This window comes from Phytophthora cinnamomi (assembly GCF_018691715.1).
Source record: "Phytophthora cinnamomi strain GKB4 chromosome Unknown Contig41, whole genome shotgun sequence".
Classification (NCBI taxonomy): domain Eukaryota; phylum Oomycota; class Peronosporomycetes; order Peronosporales; family Peronosporaceae; genus Phytophthora; species Phytophthora cinnamomi.
The window spans coordinates 395,959-407,052 of NW_027150974.1; the positions used below are offsets into that span (position 1 = coordinate 395,959).

Below are 11,094 nucleotides of genomic sequence, written 5' to 3' on the forward strand. Positions count from 1 at the left end.
ATGAACAAGTATGCAGGAAGCCTGGAGTGAATCGGAGAACTACAGCCGCACACGATTACATGCGGCACTAAAGTACGTCTTGAACGAGGTTATGCTTGCTAAATTATAAAAAATCTAAAATTAATGTTCAGGCAATTCTCGAAGTTTTTGTTCTTGGTTGAGCTTCACGGCCTGCAATAAATGTTCAGTAGCTAATCGGCAGACGAGGTTGATGTTGGTGTTGGCTCGCGCAGCACCTCGAAGGGCCGAAATAGGTCGGCTACGGGTAGTTTGGATACAGAGACCACCGGCTATAGTGGCGCCGATTATAAGAGAAAATCGACTATTAGAGCGCTTCCATAAAATCCCAAATCGTGACTATTGTAAAATCAAGTCAAACCGGCTATTAGACTGTAAGAGTGTAAGAGAGCTCCCCCGCCAAACCAAAACTACACATTGTAAGAGGAGTGGGAGACACGTGGGTCATTTTTAAACACGATCAGGTGTACAACAATGGTCTCGTCGAGCCAGCACCTCACTATCTACGAAAAGAACGAACTCACGGAGCTTGGAGATCTAGAATTGCTGATATATAGATCAGATTTATTGGATCGGTTCTGTTGAAGATGCTGTTGAGAACAACCCAGAGAGAGAGACGACACAAGCCAGCAGTCTTCAAGTGACAGCGAGAGTGACGGTGTTGGCGAGGAGGAACAACCATTTTCGCACGGTGAGGCACTAGAAGGGGCGCAAAAGCTCCAGATCTACATGTTCGCCCACGGATTGCGGGACACCAGCGTACAGAACGTTGTCAACACCATCAGGAGAATGGCAATCGCCTCTAAGTGCTCATCTCGTACTTCCATGCGAAATAGTAGTTGTATGTTAAACTATAGGTTTTTATCATGCGGAATAGTAGTGTTTATGTTAAATGATAGTTTCCATTTCCATGTGGAATAATAGTTTATATGTTAAATGATAGGTTTCCTCTTATAATCTATAAGAGAGCTTGGGGAATTGGTGACCAAACAGCTCCACTAGCCGGTGTTCTCTGTAATGGATAACTGTCCAGGAAGTATGCTGCTCCTTGCTTCATTCATCCTGACGCTTTTCTGCTGAAAAGGTGCTTTCTTTAAATTGCCAGTTGCGATAGACTATCGTAGAGGGCTATCCACTAGCTGCACATATCAGTGTGTGGACCAAAAGAAGTGACCCCTTGGAATCCAAGTTGGATGTCATAACACAGCACGCAAGCTTTCTCACATACCACTCTCGATGGATACTTGTTAGACAAGATTGCAGACATCCATGTCGTACGTTTCCCATACGTGTAAAGTAATCAAGGGGAATTCAAAAATACATTCATTTCGTAGAAAGTGCCAGTGAAGGTCCTATACCAGTAGATTTTCCTATAGAGGGCGGTTCAATATTTAGTGGCCTTTTCACAATAATTCCTAACAAATTTACCTTGATTTTGTCAAAATAGAGGGCCAGTGGTATAGTTCGAGAGATGTAATATCAGACGGAGCGGTTGGAGCAGTTGCAACAACCCACAAGCCGCCTGCCGTTGTCGGCCGTTAGTTGTGCTTTGTCGCTCCTGGCAGCACGCACCCCACCCTGCACGATGGCCCCCACCTCCTCCTCCTTGCTGCGGCAGGCTGTGCAACACGACCTCGACGTCCTGAAGACGGCCGTGGTCGTCCGGACGCACCAACTCATGCTGCAGGCTGTGCACGCGCGGGCCACTCGCACAGGCGAGGCCTTGCTCGGATCCATCGAGTCCGCCGACGGTACTAGTAGCAGCCCAATGCAGCAGCAGCAGCAGCCAGAACAACTTGCTGCAGCGGACTCGGCCGTCGCCGTTTACCGCCAAGTAGTCGAGGCGCTCGTGGCTTTCGCGACGACGTTCTCCAAGACGGACAAGTTCGTGTTCCACTTGGCCAGCATGCGAGTCATGTATCTGGATCTGTGCGCGGTCGGGGTCAAGCTGGACCAAGCGGTGCAGGTCGCGGGGCTCGCGGCCGTGAAGGACGAGACGTGGCACACGCAGCTGACGGCCGACAGGGAGCAGGAGGAGGCGGGGCTCAGTGCCAGGGCCGCCAAGAACGCCCTCCCCTTCGCGCGGAACATGCTGCCGCACGAACCCATGGAGGCGCTGACGCTGCTCAAGTACGAGATCGACTTCTACAAGGCGGGCAACTCGGCCCGACACGTGGCGAGTATGAAAAAAGTATTCTTCAGTGTGGTGCGGTCCTCGAACGGACGCGTGGCCAAGATCCCGGACTGGTACATACCCCCCAATGCCGTGAATTATACCCGGGAGAAAGGGATGGATGGCTCGGTCGGGAGAGCACATCGCGGTGTGTGGGTAAACACGAAACCCCCTGATGGGAAGCAACCTGGTGTGGATGGAGAAGAGCCGAAATCGCTCGATGTGGTGGTGAAGCGACTGACCATCCATGCCGATGCTATTGAAATGTTTCGCCAAGAAGTGGAGATCTGGTACTCGATGAAGAATGCAAACATATTGAAGCTGTACGGCGCGTCACATTGCAGTCGACCGGCGCTTCTCGTGCTTGAGGATGCCAAGAATGGACCTTTGGTTGACTATTTGGCGCGGCTGCGTCAAGCGGGAACTCTAGATGCTGATGTTAATCTCGAGATGTGGCGCTGCCTAGTGGAAGCAGCGAGAGGGCTGCAGTTTCTTCACGAAAACAAAATGGTGCACAGTAACATCAAGAGTGACAATGTCCTGGTGACTGCCAGCGGAAATGTGAAGTTGGCAGACTTCGGCCTCGGTATGCTTGCCTTGCAGGATCAAGCAGTGATGAATAATAAGTTTCAGGAGCTTGGTTGGCGTGCGCCCAATTGCCTCCTGAAGAAGCCGTACCGTCGTCCGTCTTTCCAGGATGACATATATTCTTTCGGTCTGTGTGTGGTGGATGTGTTGGTGCCCAAATTCTCATCAATTGTAAAAGAAACTTCTGGAGCACTCAAGCATGTTGGAGAGGAAGGATTTGAGCCTCTATTGCACGATGTTACGGATTTAATTCACAATGGTAACGCTCTGGAATTGGTTCAGGGCATGTGCGCGAAGAATCCTGAGGCTCGGCTGACGCTAAACGAGGTTATCTCGCGCTTGGAAATCTTACGGGACTCAGCAACCAAGACGGCCACTCGAAAATAATACTGACGGGAACGGATCGCACCGCGTACAATAGTACTTGCGGTGTTATTGTGGCGTGATGTGCTAGTGCAGCATTCGACTAGCTGTGTGCGATTCAGCGGAGAGAGGTTGCATGGGGATGCTGGTCTCCAATCCCAATGAGGGCTGCTATGAGTTTTCCATACAAATCCCTACGTACGCCGCGGCGTACGTAGGGATTTGCATACCTGGGCAAGCAAGCATCGGTGGCAGGAAGGGGGTGGGGGCGGTGGGTTGGGCTTTGGCAGCAGAGATCGAAAAGAGCTCACGTGCAGGAGAAGGAAAGGTGTCCGAGATGAGGTGGCACTCGCGCTTCAGAGCTCCGCGATAGGTATGCATTGAATTTGACCAAGGCTGGCAGAGTCTGCCGGCCATTTATACGACCGGGGATGAGGCGAGCTCTTGTAGCCCAGGCCATAGTGTTGTTGACGCGTGCGCTCCACTCATCTTTTCGGTTTTATCGGCAGCTAGTGCGTGCTAGGATCGGATCGTTGCAGAGCCTCATCCAAATTTGGGTGCGATCCACACAAGTGCCCACCCGGCGCTGAACAGCGTAGTGTACATATCCCACTTCAACTCTGTATACAATCTGTGCTCCATGCTACAATATATTCGAAAGTTAATCTGCTTTGCCCTCTTTGTTGCGTCGGGTCTTGAAGCCAGAATTCTCTTCGCTGCAGTGGCCAGGCTTTCCCCTCCAGTAAGCTCTTGCTCTGACTCGGCAATACTTGTACGAAGCAACGTCACGGCAACGGAGAACTGGGTTGAGCGACCTGAAGGCCAACGTGGAAGCCATCTGGGGCTGTTCGATTTCCGTCGGAAATTTTTCCGACTGAGTGCGCCGTCTGTGTCAATATCATTATTAAAGGCCTCACTGAACCGCGTTATACGATAAATATCCTATAATCTCGCATTCATCTCTTAACTTATTCGATATCTCATCTTTCTCATACACCGATAACCTGTAAATTCACATTCCAACATCCAGATTTCACCACACAGTTCTATCCATACATACAATTTTCACGAAATCAGCCCTTAATAACGCGTTCTCACTCCCCCTCCAAGCCTTCTTCTATCCCAGCCACCTCCTCTAACTCGTCACACCATCCCCTCTAAAACCCAGATCCCGTCCATGTTCTTGCTTTTCGTATGGCGGCCTCTCATCCCGTCGTCAAGACCTCGGAAAGTCTGAACCAGTCCCGGAATTGACACGTACGTCAGCGAGGAGTTAGATATGCTGGGCAGCCGCAGGAATCGCCGACGGGGCGGCGTGCTCTCCAACCTCCTGGCAGCCGTCACCTCCCCCTTGACCCGCAGTCACAACCGCGCAGTGAACTCGACTCTGCTGCTGTTCGCGCTGTGCTGTGCTGCGTTGCTGTCCACCACGTTCCTCTCCGCGGGCCTCAGCGCCCTGAGCCTGAGCCCCTCGCGGCACTGGGCCACCTCCGGCGTGCACCAGCGCAGACAGCGCACCGCCGTCACGCAGTTCGACGCGACCGTGTCGCGCCAGAAGGGCGTCGTCATGTGCATGCACAACGCTGCGGTGCCCATGGGGCTGTCGCTCATCCGCGAGCTGCGCTGCCTGGGCAACCACGAGCTGGTGCAGGTGTACCACTGCTTCCCGGACGAGATGTCGGCCGAGAACCGCGCGATGCTGTTGGCCGCGGACGACCGGGTGGAGGTGGTGGACGTGTGCTCGGACCTGGTGGACCGCCAAGTGTTGAAGCGGGACAAGGCCGAGCAGTTCCGCAGCTGGTGGCTCAAGCCCCTGGCACTGTACCACACCGACATCGTCGAGGTGCTGCTCATGGACGTGGACGATGTGTTCCTGAAGGACCCGGCGGTGGTGCGCAACACCGAGGGCTACCGGCGCACGGGCACGACCTTCTTCTACGACAGGGTGCTGCACAGCAACGAGTGGTTCAACCAGGACGTCAACAACTCGTCGTACCTGAAGACGCTGCTGCACGAGTTCAACTACACCGCGTTCGGGTTGAGCCCCGGTGTGCAGATCCCGGACTACCTGGAGCGCAGCTACGCGTACAGGCGGGAGGCGTCGCACGAAATGGACTCGTCGCTCGTGGTGGTGGACAAGTCGAGGGCGGGCCGGGCCATGGCCGTCATGTTCTGGCTCATCACCGTGCAGCGATTTGAGAAGGAGTTCTCCTATGGGGACAAGGAGACCACGTGGATCGCGTACGCACTGGCCAAGCAAGAATACTTCTTCTCGCCCTGGGGGCCCAGTGTTATTGAGTCGTCGCGGAATCAAGACATGAAGAACCACCCGGACTCTTTGTGCGGCAGCTTGGCGCACTTTATGCCCGTGCAGGACGACACGCCTGAGCTGCTATATGTTAATGGCAAGGCGCTACTGGATCCCTTCCCAGAGGGGCTTCACAACCGAGGCAAGGCGTCTGCAAATGTGCTGTACAACCCCACTCCGACACAAGTGACCCCGCGTCAAAACCGTCGACCGAACGGAGGAACCGCCACCAGCTACGACGGCGAGTTCCCCATGGAGTGTCTTATAGGATTTGGTGCGACCCCGCTGCCGACCAATTTCGCACCGCACCTGCTTCGCAGACGCATGTTCTACCTGGGAATTCGAATGGACGTGCTCTCGGTACTGGACTCGTGCTACGCATTCAAGACTACGCCTTAGATTCGTAGGTATGACTCATCAAAGCGTCATACCAAATAAACTAACTATTCGCTGAAGGCTCCACGGTTGTGAATGTCTGGGGAGGATGACATTCCATCCGCATGTTTTTAGTAAGTACTATTATTTTCCAGTCGGCAGTAACGTGTTGAAACACTTCCCGCTGATTCCATTCATTGTTTATTAAACGTCAATACACGTGCAGTACGTTCACGACAACCTGATGCATCGTGCTCATTATCTACACCTACAACGCAACGTCGAGGCTCAAAGCCGCCGTTTTCTTACGAAGACGACGAGCCGGGGCCTTGCACTTCGTGTCGATCTCGGTTGAGGGAGCTTCGGTTTGTGTCGACGCCGACGGTGCTTGGGTCGCTTGCGTCGTTGCAACAGGAGCTTGGGTTTCTCGCGTCTCCTGATTGCCCGTCGAGGAAGATTCGGTGGATTGCTTATCCGTCGACGGAGCTTCAGTTGTTTTGGCAGAGTTCGAAGACGACTCAGTTTGAGTCGTCGAGCCTTCGGTTGTCTGGTCCTGGGTCGATGAGCCACTTCCCTTTAGAGGCACGCAATTGACTACACAAAGTCACACAAAATACGTAAGAATCCATGATGGTGTGGGGGAATCGGCGAACTTACTGTAAGCCTGCCACTGGGCGTTCTGGAATGCCAGCCAGTAGAACGTCAGCGTGCAATCTCCGTTGCACGACGAATAGTCCACAGGCATATCCGACGTCACAGTCGATCCCACACCTCCACCCTTGTACTCGTCCTCGCAGTTGTCGCCGTGAAGCACCATCTTATCATCGAGGTAAATCTCACAGGGTCCGACGTGGGTGAAACCTCCGCCGCCATTGCCCAACCACTTGGCTTTTCCGTCAGTAGGAACGGGCTGCGGGCTGGCGTTGGCTAAAGTGTTGCCGCACTTTTTGTCCTCCCCAACCATATCCAGGACGACATCTTTGACGCTCACACCTTTTTGCTTCGCCATGGTCTTGAATTTGCCACATTGGTCACCTCCCGACCCAATGTCCCAATAGTTATCGATCAAAACCACCCACCCAGGGTTCGCTTGGCCGTTAGCCCAAGTTGGTTTGGGCTCTTCGAGGTATCCGTGGGCGTCGGCACGAGAGGTGAGTGCTGCAAGCGCAACCGCGGATGTCACTGCGATTCCGGCAAACATCGAGCTTGTTGAGTCGATCGGCTCCGAGAAGACGTCAAATCGAAAAGTAAGAGAATGAATAATCCTTGCAGCCTGCGGCCATTATTCGGTGCCTTTACGCTGTCCGCACGCTGTCTAAGTCCCAGGAGCCCTAGCATCCCCCCTGACAGCGAAAAGCTCAACAACCAGGCGACAGAGTACACTGTATAATACCATAATCTAATGCACGGTAATCAAGTTTTCGTTATTCATGATACTGCCCTGCTGGCTTCTCGGAACGAGAGCAATGCCTGGATTTGTAGCTTTTTCATCTGTCGAGGAGGACGATTCTTGGTGAGGTCCAAGTCGCCACCAGGACTGTGGGACGGAGTCCACAAGCGCGTAAAGTGTCTACGCCGTTTACTCTACAGAGACTGCTGAACCGATCCCCGTGGGCCAGTGGTCAAACCCTGACGCGGAGACCGGGAGGTACCGGGATCGATCCCCGCCGAGTGCGGGACTTTCCACGGAGGCCGGAGATAGGCAATACTGGTATCTTGGACGAGCAGCCACTCCGTGGAGTGGTCCGGCCCTGCCAACCCGCACCCCGGTGTAGGATAGTTGGGTGGGCTGGAGGCCCCAAGTGCCGAAAAATGCCCCGTAGTGTAATGAGGGGTATCAGTACCCGGTCCCGAAATGGGTCGGATAGCCACAGGCATCCCCACCAGAGCAAGCCTCAAGCCTGGTGTGTGGGTTCTGGTGGCTTAAATCTCTCTACAGAGACTGCTGTCGTGGTGCTTGTCTGTGTACGTGCCCCCTCGCTCCATACCGTGCAGTACAGTGCATTGTATTTATTTGATTGAAAGTGCCTCATGCTGCAGTGCCAGCTTTCAATCGTAATCGTGCAAACCTTTCCAAGCTCGACCACCCTGGCTCAAACTGTTAAGAAATTGTGCACTAGTACTGTATTATATTATATGCATGTTCCGACAACCAACAATTTGCAAGTTGCATACAGTTTGCATACAGTTTGCATACTGTACCTCAGTATATCAGCTAATGGAGGGAAGTGTTACAGACCGCGACGGATTGAAACGGCAGCGCAAAAGCCAGCAGGAAACCTTGCACATTTACAGTGAGTAATTCTGGATCACTACAATTGGTTTTTGTAAACTTCATATGCTTTTGGGTACTTTTTTAGTTTTTAGTGTGTTTTACGCTCCTTACAGTGTTTTGTATGTGTATGTGATTGGCATGCACATTCTCTACCGTTCCCGACAGAAGAACTGTGGAAAGACTGGTGCCGCTTCTTTGAAGCCCCCCTTACCTGGACAAATTTTGTGTCGCCCCACAAGCTGCAAGTAGTGCCACGATGGAATAACCAACAAGCTGCGATTATATGAAATATGATCAGGTGCATTGCCCTCCACCACCGCTGGAAGGAACGAAACCGACTCTGTTTCAAGGAAATCGACCCTGAACCACTCATTATGTACCACCCTTGCCGCGATGTACACAACATTCGGAGCTCACTACCGTCGGCTGCTTAGACACACCGACAAGTCGAAACAAAAGAACTTCACAAGCATTCTCAAAAATTTGGCAACATCCAGTTTCTTCGGAGAGTTCCAACGAAGAAACCACGATATATTCCGAGTCGTCATGTTCAGCTACACCTCACCCATCGGACAGGCATCGTATTCCAGACACTGATCGAATAACCCACAAGAAGATAGCACTACTGCTTAGCAAATTGAGAAGATCAATAATCGGTAATCGACCATTCATCTTCTTCTACCGTTCCCGACAGAGATTTTTGGTCAAATTACTATGGAGGATGCCATTCAGGGGTCCGATGATCTCTGTATTGTTTTTTTAGTTTACAGAAGTGATGCGTTTTCGTACACGTATGTTACCTAGACGCAGAAGAAAGATGATTACTGGTAACTACATTAATGAACTCGCTAGCTACCTATGACAGCTATTTTTCCAGGTACGCGTATCGACAATTTGTTCGACGATCCGCGTTTCGTCCCAGTGTCTCAACGAGTCCAGACATCTTCGTTGAAGTTTGTCGACTACGAGGGATCCGAATTCGACGTGCGAAGCCGAGCCCTTGAAATGATTTTGCATTTTAAAAAATCGTTCGGGAGTTAATAAGCCATTCTTGACAAATGGTTGCTGCCTTAGTACCGTTGGTTGACTCCAGTTCGAGAAATTAAAATGGAGGGAAACAGATATCGCCATCCACAGGCTTTCATTAAGTTTGCGTCAAATCTGTCCAAAACGATACTACATGCACATGGACATCCGTCCTACATCTTCTTGCACTCGTGTCTCAGACGTCGAGTCACGCCAATTTCTTGCGAAGACGACGAGCCGGGGCCTTGCACTTCGTGTCGATCTCGGTCGAGGGGGATGACTGGGTCGTCGCAGCAGGATCTTGGTTACTTCGGTTGCCCTGATTGTCTCCGCGCTCTTTGTTGCCCTGACTGTTCTGGGCTTCCTCGCTGCCTTGGTTGTCTTGACTTTTGTTGTTGTCTTGGTTCTTTCCACCCTCTTTGCTGTTCTGGCCGTTCTGGGCTTCTTCGTTGTATTTGCTGTCTTGACTTTCGTTGGTGCCTTGGTTGCCCGTCGATGAAGCTTCAGTGGGTTGTGAGTTGTGCTCGGTATTGGAGGAGCCCACAGTCTGCGTACTGGTCGATGAACCGTTTCCCTGCATAGGCACACAGTTGACTGTAGAACACATCAAATAACAAAACTTCAGAGTTTAAGCAAGGTCATAGGCAAACGAGTAATAGCGACGTACTGTAGGCCTGCCACTGCTCGTTCTGGAACGCCAACCAATAGATGGTCAGGGTGCACTTTCCGTTGCAAGCACAGGAATATCCGAAGTCTGAGTAGATCCGACGTCTTCGCCCTTAAACTCGTCTTCGCAGCTGTCTCCATGCGCTACCATCTTGTCGTCAATGTAGACCTCACATGGGCCCACATGAGTAAAACCTCCACCACCGTTGCCCAGCCATTTGACCTTCCCGTCGCTAGGAACAGGCTGGGGGCTGGTATCGGCCAACGTTACGCCACATTTCTTGTCTTTAGCCATGTCCAGGACGACGTCCTTCACACTAATACCTTTCTCTTCGACCATTTTCTTGAACGCACCGCATTGATCGCCACCAGACCCGATGTCCCAGTAACTCTTTCTTCCGGGATGCATGCCTTTTCGGAACACCAACTGTTGCAACACATTCTCCTGCGTAAGTTTTGACGAAAAGTGGATCTCCAAGCATATTTCTTAGCTTTGGTAGGCAATGTTGTTTTAATCTTTCTCAGTCGATCGATTTCGAACAACAATGCAAATGGAAATTCCCTGAAGAGTAATCGGCACTCAAACTACCCGATTCATTCTGCAATTTGTGATACGCCTGCAGAATGGAACAACCAACGTTGAAGCTGTCAGCCCCGGATGGCTGCGCGTACGAATGCAAGGTCGACTCGGCAGTGTCGGCGTTTGTCATCCGCCTGGAGAATGCAAATAATGGTTCGTCTTTCGGCAGACAAAATGAAGTGTTGTACCTGACCCTGTACGAATGCCACCATCGCAGGTCATGCGAGGTGACAAAGGAAAATGTTGATGGCTTTGTAAAGCGACGACCGCACCATTGAAATCCAGAAGCCAGAAGCATCAAATTGCTAAATTGACGCAGAAGAGCACTGACATAATCTTCATCATCAATCCATTAGACTCCATTTAACTGCGTCCGCAAATGCCTCCTCAAATCGCTGCCAGAGCTGTGCGAAAGTGAAGCACTTAAGTCTCCGTCGATTTCTTGCGCAGACGATGGCTTGCAGCGTTACACGTTACTGTTGTGGGTGTTGCAGTCGATGGAGCGTGTATCGTTGTTGACTGCGCAGCGGTTGTGATGGTAGGAGTTTCAGTCGGCTGCGTACCTGTCAATGAAGATTCAGTGGATGCAGATGCAGTCGCTGGAGCCTCCGTTGCATCTGCTTCAGCCTCCGTTGATGAAGCCTCCAAAGCCCCCGTCGGGGCTGATGAACCGCTCGTTCCATCCGCAGTGGTCGTCGAACTACTTTCGGATAGGGGGACGC

General features: G+C 51.9%; 4 protein-coding genes across 4 annotated transcripts; 2 read left to right on the forward strand and 2 right to left on the reverse strand.

Annotated features, from left to right (window-relative positions):
* Positions 1–1,603: 1,603 nt before the first annotated feature.
* On the forward strand, positions 1,604–3,665 carry IUM83_17468 (serine/threonine protein kinase; the record flags this gene model as incomplete). The annotated part of the gene is made up of 4 exons (XM_067942418.1): positions 1,604–2,777; positions 3,265–3,352; positions 3,433–3,515; positions 3,652–3,665. The coding sequence occupies 4 exons, from the start codon at positions 1,604–1,606 to the stop codon at positions 3,663–3,665; spliced, it is 1,359 nt and encodes a 452-aa protein (XP_067791188.1).
* Positions 3,666–4,421: 756 nt separating this feature from the next.
* On the forward strand, positions 4,422–5,849 carry IUM83_17469 (uncharacterized protein; the record flags this gene model as incomplete). Its single annotated transcript, XM_067942419.1, has 1 exon — positions 4,422–5,849. One exon carries the CDS (start codon positions 4,422–4,424, stop codon positions 5,847–5,849), a length of 1,428 nt encoding a protein of 475 aa, XP_067791145.1.
* A 244-nt stretch (positions 5,850–6,093) lies between these two features.
* Positions 6,094–7,026, reverse strand: IUM83_17470 (uncharacterized protein; the record flags this gene model as incomplete). The annotated part of the gene is made up of 2 exons (XM_067942420.1): positions 6,094–6,419; positions 6,483–7,026. 2 exons carry the CDS (start codon positions 7,024–7,026, stop codon positions 6,094–6,096), a joined length of 870 nt encoding a protein of 289 aa, XP_067791240.1.
* A 2,308-nt stretch (positions 7,027–9,334) lies between these two features.
* On the reverse strand, positions 9,335–10,201 carry IUM83_17471 (Oxygen-dependent choline dehydrogenase; the record flags this gene model as incomplete). Its single annotated transcript, XM_067942421.1, has 3 exons — positions 9,335–9,720; positions 9,794–9,815; positions 9,866–10,201. The coding sequence occupies 3 exons, from the start codon at positions 10,199–10,201 to the stop codon at positions 9,335–9,337; spliced, it is 744 nt and encodes a 247-aa protein (XP_067791227.1).
* Between the last annotated feature and the right edge of the window lie 893 nt (positions 10,202–11,094).